Source organism: Callorhinchus milii, unplaced genomic scaffold, assembly GCF_018977255.1.
Source record: "Callorhinchus milii isolate IMCB2004 unplaced genomic scaffold, IMCB_Cmil_1.0 Scaffold11, whole genome shotgun sequence".
Lineage (NCBI taxonomy): Eukaryota > Metazoa > Chordata > Chondrichthyes > Chimaeriformes > Callorhinchidae > Callorhinchus > Callorhinchus milii.
This window is the reverse complement of record NW_024704752.1, coordinates 15,318,532-15,342,148: the sequence shown is the minus strand read 5'-3', so window position 1 is coordinate 15,342,148 and position 23,617 is coordinate 15,318,532. Positions and strand designations below refer to the sequence as shown.

At 38.9% G+C, this 23,617-nt stretch overlaps 1 protein-coding gene across 1 annotated transcript in view; it reads left to right on the top strand.

The window, feature by feature from the left end:
- The first annotated feature begins 6,594 nt into the window (after positions 1–6,594).
- The window catches only part of LOC103175172 (calsyntenin-2), a 144,497-nt gene continuing 127,474 nt past the window's right edge, over positions 6,595–23,617 (top strand). The window contains exon 1 of the mRNA XM_007888011.2: positions 6,595–6,717. Within this exon, the coding sequence (XP_007886202.2) occupies positions 6,636–6,717 (82 nt within the window). The 5' untranslated portion in view covers positions 6,595–6,635. The remainder of the gene's footprint in view (positions 6,718–23,617) is intronic.

The window sequence follows — 23,617 nt, the reverse complement described above, 5'->3', positions numbered from 1 at the left end:
ATAAGTAAATTTATGACCTTGGCCTCAAGATACATTTACTGACCAGCAATGAATCACACGGAGTATGCCACTGAGATCGATAGATTTACACAGGAGAATTCCTGGCCCCTCCCATCCCCTCTCAGAAGTCTAGATATAAAATTGAATGCATGAAACTAAGGCAGTGCAGTAAGCAACAATTTGTCCATGTTTTACACCACTAGCTGCACAGTGGTAAATAACACTGTTGAGCAATGCACAGTTGCACTTTGAAATGCTACGCCTTGTGACACGACAGACGGAATTATAAAAGGCTTTGATCTCTAACAACAGAAAACACTTTAGGATATAAAATATTTACAATACATTGAAAATTAAACTCATACTGCTTGGCTTTTCAAGTAAAATAAGCGTTCGTGTGAAAATCTAGTATGGTGTGTGCTGTTTGGACCAATGTTATGAGTTCAGTTTTGTGCTTGTAAAGGTTCATTTGCAAAGATAGTGTGACAAAACTGGGCCCCCAATCTGAAATCTTGTTGCTTCATTAAGTTCATATCCTAGGTTGGATTAGATACTCTTCTCTGCCACTGACCATGTAAAGTAACACCACGAATGTTTGCTGACCATAGTGTCAATGTTAAGGTCACAGAAGGACTGGCATCCGTGGACTGACAAGCTTGTAGTAAATCGGTGATACATATTTTATTGTTTAATCAGAGCAGCAGTATAAATACTGATGAGATTAGCATTCTAAACGCTCAGTGTTATGACAACAGTTATAATTGCCAATGGTTTAGAAATATCATCCTGCAGTTAAGCTAATGAAAACCTGTTAAATACTAGGTGACCCATTATTAAGCATCTCACTGGAGCACAAGTTCATTTTTAACCTGTAGACCCATACTTTTGTACAACACACTAGAAGCCAGCAAGACTGTGGCAGAAGCTGAAATTGGTATCAGTGGCAATAAAAACAGCCTTTTTATTCTTTGTAGACCTGTTAGAATCCGGAGTCTATTTTTTTGGATCTGAAACAACGTGTTATAACAGTGCTGCCCTGTGGTTTGTAGCATGAGCTGGATGTCATTGAATGGAATTTGACAACCTTTTATGCTTTATCACAGATTCTTCTAACATAACGGGTGACATGCATAGTACTGTCTGAAATACACCAAAAGAAACTCATGGAGATATTTATCTACAACCATGTGTATGTCACTTGAGCCAAGATGGCTGTTTACTTAAGAGGATACAGCAAGTAACACGTGTTTCAAAGCTGCCTGTATGTCCAGTGCTAATGCAAAGAAAAGGAGATAGGAGGGTGACAACTTGATACAATCGTTTACTTTCAATTGAGGATTTTATTCCTCATGTCTACAATGTCAGGTTTGTTAAATTCAACACTGCTTTTCAGAAGACAGTCAAATGACACAAAGGAAGCAGATGGAAGCATGGGGTGTTGAAGAAGACTGTCAACTTAAAAAAAATAAACATTATCCTCACTGGAAAAACAATCCATGAAATATGCATTATGTGAGCATTTTTTAAGCTAAAGCCAACGTCAAAGGATGTACTTTTAATGATCAGGTGGACAAGGAAGCCTCTGGGCTGATTGCTAAAAATAATATTTTGGCCTCAGAGAACACAGATGTTGTCCCTCCTAGGCAGATACAATAGAATGCAATACAACAACAAGAATAAATTACATTTGTATAGCGCCTTTCACACAATTTACACTTATATAGCGCCTTTTACATTGGGTGGTCATTCTAAAGCACTTGACTGAGCAACAGAGCAGGGGTACCTAATGAAGGGTACAACCTCTTTAAATCTGTTAAAGAATCCTTTAAGGAATATCACAGATGTTACTCCAATATACAAAAGGTATAAGAAGACAGGACTAGAATTAGAACTCAAGTAGTTACCTCCATTGGAGGAGCTTACATCAATGTTGTCTCAATGCTTTCTTCTGCACTGTAATTTCTATGATTGTCTCAATCAGAAATGTTATTATCTTCATTGGAACCAGGCTTGGGTTGTCATTGATGATATGAAGCTTTTTGCATCATTCACTCCTGGTATGTCAGGGGCATGAATTAAATAAATATCCTTAGCGAATGAGCACGTTTCACGAACATCAAAGATGCGAACCGACTTCTTCAAAGATAACAAAACAAACGTGACTATTTCCAGAATTGGAATGAGATGAAAGGATCTGGAAGCAATCACGGAGCAATGTAATTGATACTAACTAAATACGCGATGGATATCTTTAATTGGAATTATCACAGCATGCTTTCTTTTACCATTACTGGCGTTGATGCAGATTTTTTTTATAAGGAACAGATCAAAGTATATTAACTTGTTCTTACCTTCAGGCGGGTAATTTCTGTTTGAACTATTTGATGAAGACAACACTTGTGGCAGCTGGTTTCAAGTCACTAAGGTTCAAAAGGTGCACTTCTTGAATCTTTATGACAATAAGTCAGCTGTCATGGTGCATTAACCTACAAGGAGCTGTCTGAATTTCTGGATCTGTATTGCATTGCCTGAAAGTGTGGTGGAAGCCAATTCGATAACAACTTTGAAGAGAGAAGTAGATATTTGGATGGGACAAATTTGCAGGACTATTGAAAGAGCACAGGGGAGTGGGATTGATTTGGATAGCTCTTTCAAAGAGCCAGCATGGACACGGTGGGCCCAATGGCCTCCTTCTGTGCTGTGTAATTCTATGATTCTGTGAGTCCTTGCACTTTGGATCTATTTAAACACAATAAGATAATGTTCAGACTGCAATGGTACATGTGTTTCTTTGTGATGGGTAATGTGCATTGAGTCTGCTAAATGGGATGTAAGCAATGATTGCTGAAGAGCTCAGAACATAAAAGCACAGAGCTAATGGCTTCTAGGTATGTTTTTCAGTTAAGATATTTTACTCTATGTAGAATTTGACTCCCTATTTTTTCTGTTCCAATAAGGCAATTTTCTTTTCATCAGAAATCATGTGGATCATTATAAACATATTTTTTTGAAAATATGAGCTGTGCTGAAATATAAATGAGGATAAATAATGATGATGTAAAAATATATATTTCTTCCGATTTTTGAAGCATTTTGATGCCTCTCATTTTTATTTTGGTTTTGTTCTGATTTCTAATAAAAATAGATTCAGTGCATTTATCCAGTGGCTAATTTTTCAGTGCCTCCAGAAAATAATTGCAGAAATATACAGAATTATTGATTGTGATGAGAAATAATTTTAATCTGTAAACATTTAGGGCAAATATTCAGAGTGTTAGTAATTTTGGTGCCTTTTGACACATTTTGCTGCACTTTAATTCTAACATCTAGAATCTGTCAGCCAACGCATTGAGAGTACATGGGTTTATATTAATGCCATATTTGATTTAAATAGGGTGCTAAAACATGAATACCGGGCAACTAAAAAAATAGCTGATTTCAGCCAAGTCATTAGTTGAGGTACAGTGTTGCGGGTAACTCTGTTGAGATCTTGCTCCGGTTTGCTTTGCAGAGCCCTCTGCTGGATTGTGTACCTATGTGGATTTAAGTGAGATGAATCCTCAGCTGTGTTACACTCTATGTTTGAATCCTCCGTTCAGCTCACTTTTCAATAATTCCTTTTTGTTGAGATATCAAAGGTTTGCTGGGACCAGCAGCTGCAACTCCAGGAAAAGGCGGAGATGTAGAAGAAATGGGAGCATCAATAACATGCGAACATTGGAGTTCACTATTTTTACTCTTGATTTATTTCATAACCTGGGGGCTGCCAAGTCCACGATAATGCAATATTTGGCTTTTTCGAAGAGCTGCAAAAACTCGTTCTTGAATCTGATTTTTACACATGTCTTGTCCCTTATAAATAGGAAATAATAATCCTTACATTGGATATAGCACCTTTATGTCAAGAGGATGTCTTAAAGTGCTTCACAGGAAATTCTGTAAGGTGCATTGATTGTGTGCTTTGTCGGTGAACAATTGTAAGAATGTTACCTGATTTACAAATATATATATTTTCCTGAATTTGCTATAACCATACAGTCACTGTGCTGTGCAGGAAATCTTGTGAGACATTTTCTACAATGTGATGAGGCATACTATCAAATGCTGGGATTATGATTAGTATTATTATATATTAAGATACAAAGTGGTACAGCACTGAATCCTGGTGTTCAAATTGAACAGTGATCTCTCATCCCCAAGGTGATTAAAGTGACAAGAGTAGAGACAAAGTAACGTTCACATTTTATTTCTGCTAATTTCTTCTCTTCTGGCATTAGATCTACCGGTCCCAGCAAACCTCTGATACCTCAACGAATAAGAAAATGCGAGTTTAGTACGTGCTATTGTTGCATAAATGTGTTACAAGATGTGGGATCGTGTCTTTTTCAATCTGCGTTTGATTGTTTGACGTGACTGCAAGTTTGGTGGATTTTAACCCGCAATAAAAGTTGATTCAATGGGTTACTGCAAAGAGATCCCACATGAAGTCGCATCTTGCATTAAACAGGTGGAGTCCTGTAGCTCAGTGGTTAGAGCACTCGCTTTGCAAGTGAGAGACCTGAGTTCAATTCCAGGCAGAGGGCCAAACCTTGGGCAAGTTTCCTTACTCCACACAGAGCCTAATAATAATCCCTCCAAAACCAAAAACAATAATAAATTGGTCATTTTCAATCTACGACTGTTTGTGGGACATTGCTGTGCGCAATTGGCTGCCGCGTTCGCCCACAAATATACAGTCAATTCACTTTACAGTGTGTTCTGTGAAGCCCTTTGGGACGTCCTCCCGACGTGAAAAGCGCTATATCAAATGCAAGGATAGTTATTATTATTAAACTGTCAATGGGGTTACAATATGCCGATGTTTATAAGGCAGCTTTCTTTTCTTTCTTTGCTCTCTCTTGTCTATTCCTTACTTTGATCAGTTCCTGAGCACTGTGCAGCCCTGACACTCAATCTCTTCCTAAACTCTGGAACTCTATCCCCCAGTGCCTTCGCCGCCTCCTCCCTTTCCTCCTTCAAGGCCGGTCTCAAGACCTTTCTCTTTGACCGTGCCTTCAGCTCTCCTCTCGACTCTCTACCCACTCCTCGCTCCCTCCCTTCCCTCCCCTCACCCTGACCATTTCCCCCCAATGCTCGGGTCCTGACCCAACTGTCCAGCGCCTTGGGACGTCCTCCCGACGTGAAAGGCGCTCAATAAATGGAATCTTGTTGTTGTTGTTGTTGTAAAAGCGACCCGAGATGTTCCTCTTCCAACAAGGACCCAATATAAATGCAAGTGGTTGTGGTTTGCATGGCACTGCCGGGTCTAAAGGCTTTATGAGACTACTACTTCGTATTATTATTATTATTATTTTTTTGTAATATTATATATATTTTTTTTAAAAATAGCAAAAACCGAATTAAAAGAAATATCAGCCACACACACACACACAGACACAAAATGATTGGTGGTGGACTAAAAAGGCATCGATTAGTTTTAAAAACAAACATGTGAATTAGCTGGTAAACTATTGGGAGGAGGAGGTTGGTGTTTGATGGTTAATAAGTGCACTATGTGTGTGTGTGTCCCTGTGTGTGTCCCTGTGTGTGTGTGTGTGTCCCTGTGTGTGTTTTTGTGTGTGTGTGTGTCCCTGTGTGTGTGTGTGTCCCTGTGTGTGTGTGTCCCTGTGTGTGTGTGTGTGTCCCTGTGTGTGTGTGTCCCTGTGTGTGTGTGTGTCCCTGTGTGTGTGTCTCTGTGTGTGTGTGTGTCCCTGTGTGTGTGTGTGTGTGTCCCTGTGTGTGTGTGTGTGTCCCTGTGTGTGTGTCCCTGTGTGTGTGTGTGTCCCTGTGTGTGTGTGTGTGTGTGTCCCTGTGTGTGTGTGTGTGTGTGTCCCTGTGTGTGTGTGTGTCCCTGTGTGTGTCCCTGTGTGTGTGTGTGTGTGTGTGTCCCTGTGTGTGTGTGTGTGTCCCTGTGTGTGTGTGTGTCCCTGTGTGTGTGTGTGTGTGTCCCTGTGTGTGTGTGTGTGTCCCTGTGTGTGTGTGTGTCCCTGTGTGTGTGTGTCCCTGTGTGTGTGTGTCTGTGTCCCTGTGTGTGTGTGTGTGTCCCTGCGTGTGTGTGTGTGTCCCTGTGTGTGTGTGTGTGTGTGTGTCCCTGTGTGTGTGTGTGTGTGTGTCCCTGTGTGTGTGTGTGTGTGTGTTGTGGCTGATTTTTCGTTTAAAATAGAGACTAATAATAGTTTGGAAGTTGTTAAGCAATGAATATGTATGACTTCGGGCGACGTCACCCTGGTCCTGACTGTGCTGATCTGACTGTGCCTTTAGTCCTGCGAGAGACCTCCACTGATCAGCATCAGCTCCGCGCACATCATCCCCTCCCCAACCCCAACCCCCCAACACCCCAACCCCCCATCACCCCAACACCCCAACACCCCCAGTGGCTCTGATTCCTTATCGCTCCCATCGCATCATCCAGTGGTCCAGCAGTGTTGCGGGTCCGCGCGGTGCTGAAGACAGATCCTCGGGAAGGAGGAGGAGAGGAGGAGGAGGAGGAGAGGAGGAGGAGAGAGAGAGAGAGTGAGAGAGAGAGAGAAAAAGAGAGAGAAACTGAGAGAGAGAGAGAGAGAGAGAGAGGAAAATCAGTGTCAAGTGGGATCGCCATGCAGCCGAGAACACAGTGCGCTCAGCAAAGCGCGTTGATTTTGGTGACTGTGTGGTTCTGCGGTGCCTCAGCGACCAGAGGTGGGTACAGAGCACTGTGTGTGTTGTGTGTTGTGTTGTGTTGTGTGTGTGGTGTTGTGTGTTGTGTGTGTGTTGTGTTGTGTGTGTGGTGTTGTGTGTTGTGTGTGTATTGTGTTGTGTGTGTGGTGTTGTGTGTTGGGTGTGTGTTGTGTTGTGTGTGTGGTGTTGTGTGTTGTGTTGTGTGTGTGGTGTTGTGTTGTGTGTTGGGTGTGTGTTGTGTTGTGTGTGTGGTGTTGTGTGTTGGGTGTGTGTTGTGTTGTGTGTGTGGTGTTGTGTGTTGGGTGTGTGTTGTGTTGGGTGGTGCTGTGGGGGAGTCTGGGCTTTGCTTTCTGTGCTGCTGTTGATCGATTGCACATAACAGACCTGGGGGTGTGGGGGTGGGGGGGTGGGGGTGGGGGTGGGGGGGGACTGGATGGTAAACCCCACTCTGATCCCATCGCTTTACCCATTTAAAAATAATCTGTGAACGCATCGCGCTGGGAAAATGTATATCAAATAACTAACTCATCCTCTCCCTCACTCTCTCTCTCTCTCTCTCTCTCTGCCCACCACCCCCTCCTCTCTCCCCCCCCCCCCCCCCCACCTCACCCTTCTGCCAAATATATCAACTTGCTTAGATTTTTGCTTAAGATCTCCACTCTGTGGCTGATGTACCGACTGCTATTTATTAGGGTTTAGGCAAAGAGAAAGAGATGGGAATTGCAACGAGAGGTCTGGACTTGAGCTGTTGATCTGATCCCAGATTAACTCTGGCACTGTGTTTGTTATTGGGGGCTTTTTCAACACAACTTCCTCACTCACAACTGACCCAGATTACATATTAACCATCTTTTTTTATTTGGGGGAGGTGGGGGTGGGGGAGGAAGGTTGGACAGCATTTGAACCACATTGACCAGCCGGAGGTGGGTGGATGGATGGATGGATAGATAATGAGAGTGAGTGTGTGGGAGATTATGAATGTAAGAGCGATCAGGGGATGAGATGATGGGGAGAGAGAGAGAGAGAGGGAGGGAGGGAGGGACAGAGAGGAGAGAAAAAAAATCATGTGATTATGCTCCTTCCATCTAACCCAAGCGACCCAGATGGGACAACCCCCCCCACACCCCACACCCCCACAAAACAAGGGGATTGCTTTATTTCTGAAATAAAATAAATGCATTTTGGACATCAATGTGGAGATTGTCCGACCAGTGAGTTGGAATGAAATAGGTGCAGCGCCCCTGATCCTCTATTAAAAAAGGTATTTGCATTTAACAGACTGGTTGGGGGGGGTGTTATCTGCTAAAGGGAATGAGATGCATTGAGCTCCCGATGAAGGATATTATATACTGTTGCACTTGACCATCGTCCAGATCTCTGATCTCTCCCTCTCTCTCTCGCTCTCTTATCCCAATCCCACGAGTAGGCGAAATTGCAAAGACTTCACGCGATTGCCAAGGCATCAACTGAGCAAAGTTGAATGTTTGCAACCACAAAATCCCTTTGGAGGATCAGAAAAATACTCCCTTTGGCTACGATTGAGCAAAAAAAAAGAAACGTAGCCCCGAGCAGTGGGGCACGAAGATTCCCTGCGTTTGATTATTTAGGAGATGCTATGGGAGCAAAAGTGAGAGAGTGAAATGCTCTCACGAGTCCACCTCTCCATCCCTCCCTCCCTCCCTCCCTGATTGTCCAGGTTACACACAAGTTCCCAAACCGACCGAGGGTTAGACGACCCCCCTCCTCTCCCCCTCGCTGCCCCCAGCATTGCTTGTCACGGTTGCACACCGAATTGTTAATGGGATACGCAAAATAAGCTCCAAGCAGAGATTTGCAGCTGCAGAAAACGTATGCAATTGGGGCTTTGGCAGTGAGGCACGTAGCATGTACTCATAAATATTGCACGTTTTTTTTTTTTTTGCATAATTCATTGGATTCAGATTGAAACGTCCCCCCAAGTCGGCAACTGTTTAAATGCTGTGAACGCTGTCTTTCGAATCAAAGTACAATGCGGCTTCGTTGTGACTGGGAGAGCGCAAAAACAACTTGCAGCAAAGATTTGGTGGGGGGGGGGGGGGGGTCATGATTCCAGTGCTGTTTACTTTGAAATCAGATGTGGTTCTTTTGTGCCAGGTTACATATTGGTTAGCAAATGTGATCATTTCCTGATGTTGAGTAGGGCTTTTGGTACCTTGTGTGCATTCACCCATTCGCAGTTGCCCCTAAAAAATATCAGAAAAAGCCTGAATTAGTGTAACTAACTTGTTATTTCATCGCCAAGTTTAACCTCATTCATGATAGTGGTCTGTCTTATTTTCTGAATAAATCCCGAGTTTGGGACACCTTTTTACAACACAGCTGCTTTGCAGATTACAGTAGTTTACTGAAGACACATGATAGCCTTTAACTCATTTTCTTTTCCTAACAATATTTGGATAGCATTAACTTATTTGCATTGCGGTTGGTTGGAAAGACTCATTCGGAAGAAATGAGGCGTGAAATACTCTGGTTAAAAGAAAGTGCAACATTCTGAATTTATTCTCAGTTGGACACAGATTCCTGTGTGATTGCTTAATGCTTTTTTGTTTCACAGTAATCCACGACTGGATGTGGGACACTGCTGTGCTCAATTGGCTGCCGCGTTTCGCCCCTAAAATATACAGACAGTTCACTTTACAGTGTATTCTGTGAAGCGCTTTGAGACGTCTCAAAGACGTGATAAGGTGCTATATCAAATGCAAGGATTATTATCATTATTGGTACCTCCACATTTTGCAATAATTGTATTTCTGACTCCAGTAGCCATAGGGTGATTGATTCTGCTTTGATAGTTGAAGGATTGTGACATTTTAGTTTTGCATTTGGTCTCTCAATCCACAACTGTTTGTGGGACACGACTGTGCCACATTTCTCCCCCAAAATACACTTCACAGTATATTTTGTGAAGTGCTTTGAAACCTCTCGATGACACGATAAGATGCTATATCAAAAGCAAGTAGTATTATTTAAAAATCTGTCTGATGGTATTGGGGTGTTAAAGTGACAGGTTAGAAGTTTACCAGATGAACTGCAGTTAAATGACAGATGAACTTGAATAGCATCATGACTGCTATGGACAATCACAGAACATCATGGTTGGAATAACACTTGAAAAAATTTACCACGCTGATTCATCCTTGATTTATGTGGAGCCTTGACAACTGCGCATTATCTAAAAGGTACATAAATCCTACCTGGGAATGGAGTCGTACAATATGGGTTTAATAGTCAAAGTGCAATGGACCACTTGGTTTTATGTTTTGATGATTTTTTTTCTCTCTCTGCTCTGCGATGCGAACAACAGATGGGAATTTTTAAATTCAGAGATCAGGTGGATTTTCTTTTGAAATGCCTCTCTCCTCCGGCGAGGACATGGAAGGGTGGTCGTAAATCAGTCCCAAGGCAGATTTTACAACACAGGCTATTAGTAACAGTTTGTGGAGAGATAGAATAATAGCACACATAAAAGAGAATTCATGCAGAATGGCTATGGGTTGTGCTAATGAGAAGCCTTCAGATACAAACAGATGCACGATTCTTGCTTGCTTTAGTTTTAACAATGTAGGGATCTTTCTCTTTCTGTAGTAATAGTTTAACCATTTGAATAATTTCATGTAGCTAGCAACGATTAAAGTATATTGCCCATTCTAAATATATATATATATATTTTCATACACACTTATCACATTTCACAACTGTGATCAATACTTCTGTTTTGGATTTGGAGCAATAATTTCTCTGAAGGACAAGAATAGACTTTACCTTTAAGAACACAAATGAGCAAAAGCCCGAAGATAAGCAGCTGATTCGGAACATCTTTGACATTGATAGTTGCTAAGCATATCAAGAGCATATACCTCAAAGAACACGATTGCATCTTAGGCAATAGTTTTTTTACTTTGCAGACTGGGATGCTTAAATTCCATTGTATCTAAACGACTAAACACTGATTTTTTTTGTGGTACTGTGCATTTACAAATAATAGCCTTTTTCTCAATTATTTTTCTGATGACTAAACAGATTAGGTTTAGCAGAAACATTAGCTTTGTTGAGGAATATGATGGAAAGAAAGTGTACATATATATACATATTTTGAACATTTGTCCCATTTTAATTTCAATATTCCCTTGATTTTCAGTTTCTACTTTTTTTTAAATATATAAAGCTTACCCAAATTAGCATTTTTATGCACCTTGACAAATGTACCAATTGTACGGACACAACAACAACTTCAACTTGCATTTATATAGCATCCCTCATGCAGAACACCTCCTCTGGGAACAGGTTGAAAGCTGCTAAAAATTACTCAATAAGGAGCTAACTCTATGAACATTTTGATACTACAGAAAATGGTATGAGATTTCAGATGTAGGTAGGTAGACCTGATCTATACTATAATATTTGCACCAGATTTGGAATAGAATTCAATTCTTCATCCTCTATGAAAGGCGCCATATAAGTATACAAGTTGTTCATTCTCACACATGAGCTGACTTGTCCCATTATATTGGGAAATAAGTGCTTTGAACCACATGCGCACAATTGCTCCTCCCCCCAATTTTTCTGTGACATCCTGATATTGGGTTTACACAGTCAGAGGAAGCATGACAAAGGGAAAAGGATTGGGAATTGATGTAACACCAGTTGTTGATTTATTATACTGGAGGATTGTATAATATTTGCCTGAAGCCACGTTGTAGAGTTGGTGTCGTGGTTGACTTTGAGAGCTGAACTGATGCAAACTGGGTGACAGATACTTTTTTAAAAAAAAACTACACCTTTCATATTGAATGGATGGAAAATCCAAGTCAAATAGATGCTAGAAGGCTTGTCTGAAAGAAAAATTAGCTACCCTCAACGGAATGTAGCCTTCAGGATCGCAGCAGTTATTTAGGTTAGAGTCTACTTATGTCCCACAGTTGAGAAAGCCCTAAAATCCTGTTCTGTACAGTTTGTTTTACACTTTTTGGGTTGATATAGCCAGATTTCTATCTTTCAGAACATTCCAAGTATCATTGCGTGTGTGTGCAATTTAGTTTTTGTGACCCAACAAATCTGATGTTGAGCAGGATTGAAACTGGAGGTCAAGGATACAGATTAGGTAGGAAACAAGAGGTCAGTTGGGCTTCTAAAACATTAGCAGTAGAAATTCGTCACTGATTGGGATCTTGTTCAGGGGTATTGCTTGCCTCTGGTCCACATGGTTACTTTGTCACCTAGCAAGATTGAAGCAAGGTCTCCCCAGCCAAAATTATTAATAATAATAATTCCACTCTGCTCTTGACCAAATCAAACTTCTGCTAGCTTCAGCTTTTCTATCAGGTGAAAAATATCTGGTTCTGTGATATTTTGTCTTGTGGTCCTAGGAAACTGCTAATCAGTATACCGTAAAAACAGCTAAAGATGTCAAAATGTCAGTTCAGGCTAAGATTTCAACTGGTGAACTATTACATTGTACGTCCTACATTTTGATAGAGCCTGGGTCATGCTTCTCACTCTTTGAACAGTCAAGGTCTTGAGGTGACTTGAGGATTCTTTTCAGATTGTAATGATCACAATTCAATCCAATCTGGTGCAAGGATTTGTGTGAGAAGAGTAAGACTCAATGGAATTGAATTGTAGAAGACCCAGTTTAAAACTGGGAACGAGAAGTAGAGGATTTATTGACTGCACTATTTACCTACAAATACACAATCATTAGACTATACAGAAAAACTCAGTGAAGCACTTTGAGATGTTTTGATGTGATAAGGTTCTACATCATATGCAAGGATTGTAAAACCCAAGCAGCAGAATCAAATCTGGATGATTTCACACGTGATTCCTTAATTGGGGAAACTGGGCGTATATCACACTAAACCTGTGGGAACTCTGCTCGGATACAATCTGTTTTAGAGTTATAGTTCCTAATATTATTTGGCACTTCCAATTACTAGATGTGCCTAATAATGAATCCCATTAGAAATCAGTGCATGTATTCAACTGCAACAATACATTTGATATATTTAAGTATTTTTATGTTTGGTACTTGATTGAATAAAATGAAGCTATTAGAATGATTATTATTTGCACTAGTGCTGATCACTGCATTTGTTAAAACTCTTCTGGAGTTATTCAGAGCAAGGGCCAATTACATAAAATATGACCTCTGATTCTTCTGTTGTGTTTTCCTGGGAAATATATCAGCTAATACTGATTGAGAACATTTTCTGCCTTTGCACGCAACAAGCTTCCAAACAAATGGCCAGCATAATTATTTTATTTGCATATTTTTGACAAGTTAATGAAGGTGTTTTCTGCCATTTCCAACTGTGCATATTCCATTGTTTGCACTTTCCTGAAGGCTGCTCCCAATGATAGTAGATGGGTTGAACACCGAGGGAATTTGAACTTTCACCGAACCTTACAGCACCGAAGGAGGCCATTCGGCCCATCGTGCCTGTGCCAGTTCTTTGAAAGAGCTACCAACTAGTCCCACCCCCTGCTCTTACCCCATAGCTCTGCAAATTTTTCCACATTTTTCAAATACCTGCCCAATTCTCTTTTGAAAACTACCATTGAATCTGCTTCCACCACCCTGTCAGGCAGTGCATTCCAGATCCACCCCCGGTTCAGATACTTGTGACAGATCGTGAAAATCAAGAGAGGGGCAGATTGGACAGCTGTTTGTTGTTCTTTCAATATTCAATAAATTGTTGAGTATAATCATTTATTCCCAGGTTTTCTGCTTCTATGAATAATGAATAGCCCACATATATTACAGTTGAATTTAATGGAAAACATATTTTGCAGATTGGTCAGACACATTAATATTTAGGAGAAAAATGAAACCGAGAGAATCTCAAAAGTCTAGATTAAGCAAGAGCATTATCGTGAGATTGTAAATTAATTTTTGCTACGGTCTTTGTTTCTGAGGCTGATGTTCATAACTCTTCTCACAACTTCATACTTTTTAGGTCATGTGTTTTTATAAATTTGATGTATTTGTAATGAATAAAGAACGTACAATATATTAGCAAGATACAGACTTTTTTTCAGATACTGCGTTGCTGTAGCTTATTTTCTTGACAATACCAAAAAAAACATTTTGTGTTGAGGTTACCCCAGTTTGAAATTCTCAACAGTTCTGTCACTCAGAATGGAGTGTGTCAACGTAAAGATATTGTAGATCAAAACATAATCCAATTAATTTGCAGAGATACATGCAAATTTTGCTCCATGCTTATTTACCCATTTGTGTAGCATTTCAGAACTATGTGATGAAATATATACATAGAAAAGGTTCAAGTGGAGTTTTTGAGAGTTTAAAAAAAAAGTGTGCATACTTCTTGTAGGGGATGAATTTCTTTATAATGATCATAAATAAAACAGGACTTGGGGGTTATTCTCTGTAATATAGTTGCTTGGAATCCCTAAGAGTGAAGTTTATTTGAAATATTGTGAAATAATCCTTAACATTTCAAGGGTACATTTACTAGACGCCTCTAAACTTATTGTTCCCCATAGTTTAAAGCTGCTGGTTAGATCAGGCAACCGGGAAGCAGACATTTTGTGTTAGATTTCTATTATATTGTGAATTTCTGTTCGAATGATTGTAAGAACAGGCAATGCAAAAATTAAATTGAGAGCTCTCAATTCATGGTTTCAGCAAAGTAGAACTTTGCAAATGGCACCAAAAGGAACAAATCAGACAAAATGTATGCTTACATGTAGACTTTAAAGCCTGAAGCACAACTGATGATAAACTATGAAGCACCGGCAAGTGTACAGATATCTATCTCACTGTAAGTAATGTAGAATTTCAAAAGGATACATTTTCTCTTGCAATTCGAATTGTGTATAAAATATTTATGATTCATCCCTTCAATTATCACATCTCAAAATAGCTTTACTTGTGAGTACAAATTATGGCGAGACTAACAAATCAGACTGGAGGACCATCTGTTCAGTGAATCCAGTGCACTGCCATAACTAAAATCTTATTTGCACTTGATAGAACGAAGGATCCAACTAACTGTGGAGGTGAACTTGCTGTGTTTTAATGAATCTGTGATTAAATGCATTTTGTTTATGATGATTAAATATCCTGAAACCATGAGAGCTAGTGACTTGCAGCACTTTCCTCCCCTATTTGATGCAAATAGTTTCAAGTTAGAACCAGAACTGTCTTAATAGCAAAGTGGGGGAGTGAATAAAGCTGTATGCATTCACTGTCTACTGTAGAAGGGGGTAAAATAAATGATCTCTACATTTCTGATATGAGTAAAACCACTCAATTGTTTTGATATATAGAATTTTTCTTCAGATTTCCCTTGGGGATTGTCATCTTTGTAGTCTGTTTCTATTTAATTACTGATTTCTATCGAAAATAGTGTTACAAATCCAGTGCCCCAACCACGATGGCTTCCCTCTATTGCCAATAAATATGATTCATTAACAGAATGTCATGGAGCATGCCTCTAAGAGCTTAACTAATGACCATGAAATAGCTGGAGAATTAGAATGGATCTGAAGAGTACAAATACTAAATGGATTTTCTTTCTTAAAAAAAAATCATCTTTGTAGATGGTTAAAGAATAGAATTTAATCCTGACTAAATTTGGAAATTTAGTTTTTATAATAATTCTATCATTTTTCCGCTCATTATCCGAAACCTCCTCTTGTGTTCTGGAAATGCGTATCGTGTCTGAAGAATGACTGCAAATTAAATGATGCAAGAAATTCCCAAACAGCAAGTGAAATGTTGAGTGAGATTCACCAATGATATGCATCTGTTGAAATCTTTTGTTTGATGATGTGCTGACTCCATCACTTTCCCTTCTAGTTAATTAACTCCATTAATATCTCAGACTCTTACCATCAAAACTCTCTTAGTCTCTGTGTGAATTAGTGGGGTGTGAAAGTTTGGTGTCTTTTATTTTAATAAAAGTACAAGAGAGAGGATTAGCTGTCGAACAAAATATTTTCATTTGAACTTCCCCCAAAAGATTATTGTAGCTATGATGCCTACATTGACTACAAAGCACTAAACTGTTTTCCTTTCTTAGGATTTGAAGGTATACTTGCAAAACTTTTATATAAGTTAATAACAGTTCTTTAAAAGTTTAAATTCTTCTTCCTCAGTGCACTAAAGTGACCAAATTCTAAATGTGCTATTACTTCACAAAATGTCAATCTAACTTATTCCACCTGAATAAATCTGTCTAACGGATCAGCAACCTTTTTGGTGCTTACGTCCTTCAAAATGGCCCATTATATAGCTGCACTACAATGCAGCATTTCCATTTATTTATATTTAAAGATTATTAATACATTTTTCCATAAATTATTCGTCTCAAATTAAAGATTTTCTAATGGATGCCTGTTGCAATGCTATACTTGAGTGAATATATGCTATATTAGAAACACAATGCAGAGCATGCAATCTATTCAGAAAAATGAGCGAGGTAACACAATTGTTAAGGTCATTTGCTGGAGCTATTCTACAGAGAGACCAAATTATCCCCTTGGAACAATGCGTGCAATGATCAACACTACTTTAAACAATTAACAAGAGTCCAGGCAAGTGTAGCAGGTTATTGCAGGATTAGGATTATAACTCACAATTAAATAATAAGCAATATGCACACAGCATTGTTGTGAGCATTGTAATATCGAATGTAGCCATGCTGGGTGGATTGAATACTTGTCTTATGATGAGTTTATTATTGTGACACTTGGTCCATAGTAATCTAATGCTACGTTCCAATCTGATGGGAAAATGCTTCTCTGGTTGAATATGTCACCTAATTCCAATTCAGTTAATTGAGCCCACTATTAATTTCAAGTCTTCAAAGATAGATAATTAATCAGCTGGAATCTATATTTCTTAATTTTGAACAGATGTCAGACAGGACCCCCCGATGACTTCTCTTGACAGTTGATGTCCAAGTGACTGGTGCATATTTTAAAAAGTAAATTACGTCTGGTGTGAATTAGCTGAATGTATTGGGCATGTCCTCTATTCATGTCAATTTATTTTCTCTAGCCAGCTGGATTATGGACCAACCAGCACTGCTTTATGTAACATAGGTCAGGAAAGTGCTCAGATTAAGATTTTAGGTAGAACATATGTTTGAAATGGTTTCATTGGCATTAACTATCCTTAGAATAAATTATGCAGATCAATAAACTGTGGATTATGTTTTCCACTGGGAGGCAGAATTACATTTTGGCTTGAGCTACTTCTCCTTAAATTCTGGTCAGTGTTTAGAACCATTACCGTGCACAAGCAATGCATGTGTGCAATGGGTTTATAATTTTCGTTACCGACTTCATTTCACAACTTTGTTCATTCGTAATATTTGATGTTGTGCGCATGCAATGCATATTCGGTTCTCCAAATTGTTGCTGGGACAAATGGACTCTTTTAAAGTTTAAACCATTACACTTGATCATTATTTAAGTCATTTTACAGGAAGCACTCATATGAGGAACTGGTTTGAAGGAGTTACTTTGGGCAACAGTGTGACTGAATCATATTGAGATATAGTCAAAATATTAAATTGAGTATCTTAATCATGAACTTGGTACGTTTACAGTACTGGGTACAAGATAAAGCTCCAATGGATCAGGCTCAACTTTTAAGCAAAACTGTTAAGTTCCTTGGTGGGTCCATGAGTCAATGCACCACTTCATACAGAACTGCATCAAGCAGACCAAACTGATTCACGGGAACAAGATTGCAAGTTGAAAACAATTCCCTAGGCCCTCAGTTACAGGCCTAACAGTGAAGGGTGTGAGCTGAGTTGTGATATTGGCCTCGGATTCATAAATCTAGTTACCATGTGAACTATTGACTGAAATAATGGTTTGTAGGAACATTGACTTATTATCTATTGACATTTACAGACAACGAACCTTCCCGAAGCTATAATCCTCCAAAATATGAGGGAGACATTTGGATTTAACAATTTGAAGCAATTTGCCTTTGTGATTTGATGCTTACGGTTTTATATATGTCAACACAGCCAAGTGGATATCAGTCCTATTAGCTGAAGGAGTATATCAAAATTGTAAATCATTCTTTTTGATATTAACTGCTGCTAATAGATATCCCTTGAGATGAATATGCTTGAAGGTTGGGCTGTTAATACAAGCCACAAAGAGCTGCACTGTGTTGATTTAGAGGAGGCTCCATAAAAGACAGCGGAATTGTATTGTGACAAAGACAAACCATCACTTCCAAATGGTAAACCTCATCGTTGTCCTTGTATGTCCCCGAATAACAAATTTTGTGATCTGATGCAAAGATCTATATTTAGAACTAGTTATGATATATTGTATATATACCATGATTGATTTATTGCCTTTAGTGTTTAGTTAATTTACATTGAATTTTTATACTGTGTATGTGTATATATATATTTTACCAGATGTGTTCCAGTTTTCATTGTACTTGAAGCTGTGTGGCTAGAAAAAAAAGTCTTGTTAATGTAAAGTAGATTATATCCTATGTAAAGATGCATGACATAAAGAATTTCTGTCTTCCAAAGTCAAACTCAGGGTTATCAAGCAAATCAGGTTTCACAGCCATCATTTTCAAAGCAACAGCTATCTTAGCTATCAAAATATTATCAAAATATTAATGCCAGTTGGGTTTTGAAAATTTTGGTCAACTGTGGGTGTCAAAATTGTTTCAATACTCCTGCCAGCTCCCAGTTTTGTAGGAATGTTTAAAGTTCTCTTTGACTCGGAAATCAATACATTTTTATCATGGATGATCGGTTAAGGATCAACCTAGATTCATTGCTTCATTGCCTGTCGGCAATTCTATGCATGAATCACCTAGGATGAAAGTAAGGATTGGCTTCAGATTTGAAACCAATGTAGTTCAACAGCTCATAAATTTAAATCTCTATCTATTTAATTCTCCTTTGTATTTGATCCAAGTTCTCAACTGCTTTTCCTTTCAGTCAAACACCATGATATCAAGCTTCTCTATAGATGTCTGCTTCTTGATTTTACTTAAGGAGACATTTGCACTTTTCAAGCACTTTCTATTCATCTATATTAAAATGATAGAAAATAGTAAGAAGATTAATTCTCATGACTCGTATCCCCTTTATTTTTATTGAAAGTTAACAGCCATCAGTTTCTGAGGCCTTGCGGAAATTCCATTAGCATTGACCAAATTATTGATGGGTTGAATTTAGGCAGACAACATCGTAAAGTACTACAGCTGTATTGGTGATGCATATACTTTCCTTCTGGCACCTTGATATCAAATAATTCTAGAAAATGCACACCACTACAAAATGACAGGGCTTTTTCAGGATCCCAATAGCGAGTTGTGGTATTCTGACAATTTTCTGCTGTAAAACTAAATAAAGAGAGAGACAACAGTTTTCTTAGCTTGTGCATCTTTCTTAATTCATTTATTACGAAATATTGATAGCAATTCCAATGCCATTCACCGACATTCATATGGCCCCTGCTTTTTATCGATGGCTGTGGTTGCATAATTTATGCTTTCATGGTCTGTTAGCTGTTTTTATTCCAGGGAAGCTATTAATTTGCTGTGCCAGGAGCAGGGAAAATCTTGCTTATTTTTTTTCAACTTTGTGATGTTGGTACACAATTATTTCACAGCAGGCAAAATGACACTGACATTGTATTACGCTGCTAACTGTGGAACCTCCATCAGTCCACAGGCACAGCTGATGGGCTGCTCTTAATCTGTTTTGTTGGCCAGATTGTAAATGAGCAGCATCTGATGAAGGTTCAGTTCCTCTCGGAAAAGTGTTTTCCCTACTCTCACTTATGCAGTCATATACTGTAGATGACAGGACCAGAGGCTATAATTGATGAGGTTGTTTATGGAGCTTTGTATTGTTACTAAAATAAGTGAGATGGCTCCAAGCGTTCATTAAAAAGAACTACAATTTTACCTAATGTATTAGCAGTATTTAGGCAATGAGGAATCAGTGAATGAATTTAACATTTCAATAGTCGCCTTTTTTGTAAATTGTAAACATGCTTTGCTTATGACCAGTTCTCTCTTCCCCTACCCCCTCTCCCTTGCTTGGTGCCCAACCCTGTTCCCATGAACAAGACGTCACTCCACATCAAAGGCACTAAATAAATGTTGTAAATGCCAGTCTGCCAGCTTACTTTAGGAAAAAAGTATGGTTTAATGATGAGCTGGTATAGCTGGAAAATAGCCAGAATTAATTAACAAAATCAATTAGCAGGGTTGGTGTTCAAAAAAAAGTCCATCTTCAGTTAAGTACAGGACTTAAATGTTAGCTATTTTCCAGATACAAGAGCAGTTACACCCCCTCTTCCTGTGTGTGGATCAGTTAATCTGAAAATCACCATTGACTGCCCCTCTTTGCAAGATCTGCCCATAAATCTAGTAACCTAGAAATCTAGCAACCTCGCAAACATTGGCATTCATATCTCATTGGCAGAAAATAATGAGATTGTTTGCTCCCACATTTGCTCTCATTTATTAGCACTTGTCAAATCAGGAAACAAGAGTTGGCTGGTGTTAGCCAGTTTAGCAACTGAAATGAATTCTCAGGATTAGAACATAGAAGTACCCGGGGGATTTGGTGGTTTTATTTCTTGCTTGATTACCACCTTTAATTCTGAACTGTTTTGCTCATATTTGTCTGTTAAACTGACTGGCTTAAGAAATGCAATAATAAGTAATGTTCTTGTGCCAGCAAAGTTAATGATTATCAAATAATTTCTACAAGGAGACGATGATAGTTTTATTTCTAATATTTTATTTGTGTTCTTTACATCTGACCTAATCAGATATTGTATTTTGTATCTAGTTTAGTTAGTGATCTGCGATAGCAAGGCCACAGTCATCAACCCTCTCCTCCATTTTAGCAGTGTAGAAATGTCCAATATTGTTCCTAAACAGGTCCTTAATATTCTTTTTGGATTAAGATTTGTTCACTGAATCCACTATTCTGTTGGGAGAAAATGTTTCTTATCTCTCATCCCATTTGATGCTTTTTAATTTTAGACCTGTGTTCTCTGGTTCTGCATTTATGGTCTAAAACAAACAGCTTTCTAATTTAGTTTAAATGGTTGTATGCTCAGCTGTTGTGCTGTACTCCGTGATGTCTTTCAGCACTTGCTATGTGTCAGATTGTGGACTTTCCTTGAGCTTGACTAACATCTTTAACATGATTCCTCTGTAAAACAAACAGCTAGGCAACAGCCAGAATACTTAATGGCATAATGCACATTTAATTATTTCCAGTATATGGCTTGCTTTACATATTCTTAGTTCATAACATCAAAACATTCTGAAAAAATTGAATCAATGGTGCCAAGCAGAAGAAAATAAATGAACAAACTTTTCAAGAGGAGTAAATCATTTATGTTCGCTTGTTTTGCTCTGATCGTAATCTAAAATGGCTATATTGTTGAGAGATATTTGATGCATTGGGCTAGTACAGTGGTTCACAAACTGTTTTTATGATGATTTCAATTTTCCTTAATTTTTCATAAATGTACCTTTACAAATTATATTAATTCTTACATGACTTCAGGAGATTATAGTCTGTCTATGCTGATTTAGTGTGTGGGTGGGTGACTAATAATCATATGCTTAAAAAAAGTTTGTTTTAAAATGGAAATTTGCACTTGTCCTGTGATGCTTTGCTGACCTCCTGTTCGTACACTTGAACGACTGATAACTGCGGTGCAGTCACTTACTGGGAAATGTGTTAAGTAGCAGTTCTGATGAATATTTTCCTTCAGCCTCACCTTGGTGTACACTTCTACAGTACAATTTGTGGGTTGTGAAATGTTGAGGCTGCAATTCTCTGTTTTCTGCTGCTTTGGAACCAACGCAAATAACTGGAAGCTTTCGGACAGAGACTTCCATTGTGCACACTCGCCACTGGATCATGTACTGTGGCAAGATGATTGCAGGAAATTCAGCAAAACCCAGTTGTTCTGTTTATGGTGAACTAAATCTTAATCTTGAAAAACAAAAGGCTCTTTGACCTTTCTCATAACTAGTATTGATCAAATGAGAGGCAAAGCTCTCTCTACACTTCCCCCAACAATATGCCAAAAGTATCCCTTGATTATGATTCTGAAGAGTGGTTCCATTTCAAGCACCAGATCAATTATGGGAGTATGGACTGATGGCAATTATGAACTAGGCTGAGATAAATCACTTCAAACTAATTTTATTTGAGACTCTTTAAAGCTGCCAGGATGAATGTTTTCATTAATCTGTGTTTTGTGTGTCAACCTGGGTCAGTGTAGCTCTCTCGCTTCTGAGGCAAAAGGTTGTAGGTTCAAGCCCCATGTCAGGATATGAATTTATATAGTCTAAGTTGACACTTAGTGCTTGGGGTATATTGTATTGTCGAAGGTACCAGATGAGATGTTAAACTGATGTCCTGTCTGCCTGTTCAGCTGGATGTTAAAGATCCCATGCACTATTTGAAAAGAGAAGTGAGTGTCTTCCGGTATCCTGGTCAATAATCCCTTGAATAAAATTGGTCATTTATTTCATGGCTGTTTGTGGGACATTGTTGCCTCCAAATTGCCGACAGTGTTCACCGCAAATACACGGTCACTCCACTTCTTCACAGTAAATTTGGTGAAGTGTCCTCCTGACATGAAAGGTGCTATACCAAATGCAAGTATTATTATTATTATTCAATAAAAACTGAGATCCCAATGATCAGAGCACATTTACACTAACTCATTATGCCACTCAACATTACCTCTCTAAAATGCGTTCAGGCTAGACACTAATGGTTGTTTGGAGAAGACGGTTATTCTTTCTGATATTACATGGGGATCAGTAAAGGTATAGCTTCAAGGTTTTTTACACAACCTAATCAATCCAGGAGTAAAGTTATAAATACAAAAATAGGACACATGAGCGTAACTGAATTCAGTTTTGATGTTTTGCAGGTTAAATCAGATTTGAACTCCATAACGTTCTTCTCTGTTTTTACCTGCTTTGGTTCTCCAAATTGATTTACGTCAGAATTATCATTTTTAGAATGCATGTTCTTTGTCAGAATGCATTAAGCTAATACACATCATCCACATCTGTGTCAGTGAGGAACATACAGGCCTGGACGGTAGCATTAGATTTAAGACATGATTGAAATAGACACGAGTGCTCTGATGCATAGATCTGACGAATGTGAATCAGAAGTTGATGGTTATTGCTCTGTTGTCAGAAGTCTTTGAAGTTGTTTGACTGCAGTGTACATAAGGGAATATAGCTGCAAGGGTTTTGGTATGCAAGATCATTCGAATCTGAATAACAGGATGTCATATGCAGGGCATGGTCTTAGTCACAAAATGCCTTTGGCTGTTCAGTGTCAGTATTTATTAAATGAAATGGAAACTGACCTTTCACCTATTCATTGTTAACAGGAGCTGCTTGGCTTGTGATGCTGATGATGCAATGCACCATTCACAGCTGAGCAAGCTGTTCAGCTGGAATTGACCTGCAGAGCACATGAATGATAGTACCCAGGCACTATTTGTTCATTATATTGTGAGTTCCTGTAGTGCTTTAAGGATTACTTTTTTCTCTTTGTTAAAGGCACAGAATTAAGTGAATTACAATTCTATGAGCGTCCTCCGGTACCCTGCCCTCATAATAATAATAATAACTTCATGTGTGAGCATAGGCAGTGGTGGTGTGGCATGGAAAGCGTAATAATAGCTAAGACAAATCCCAGAATTCTCACCCAAAGTCCTTAAAGGCCTGTGCACTTGTCACCAGGAATCACTAAATAGTGACATGGAGCTTGGTTGACTTTCCCTTCCCACTCTTACCTAGCCCTGGGTGAGTTACTTTCCTGTACTCTGTGTTTCACCTCGTGCACTGTGATCCAGA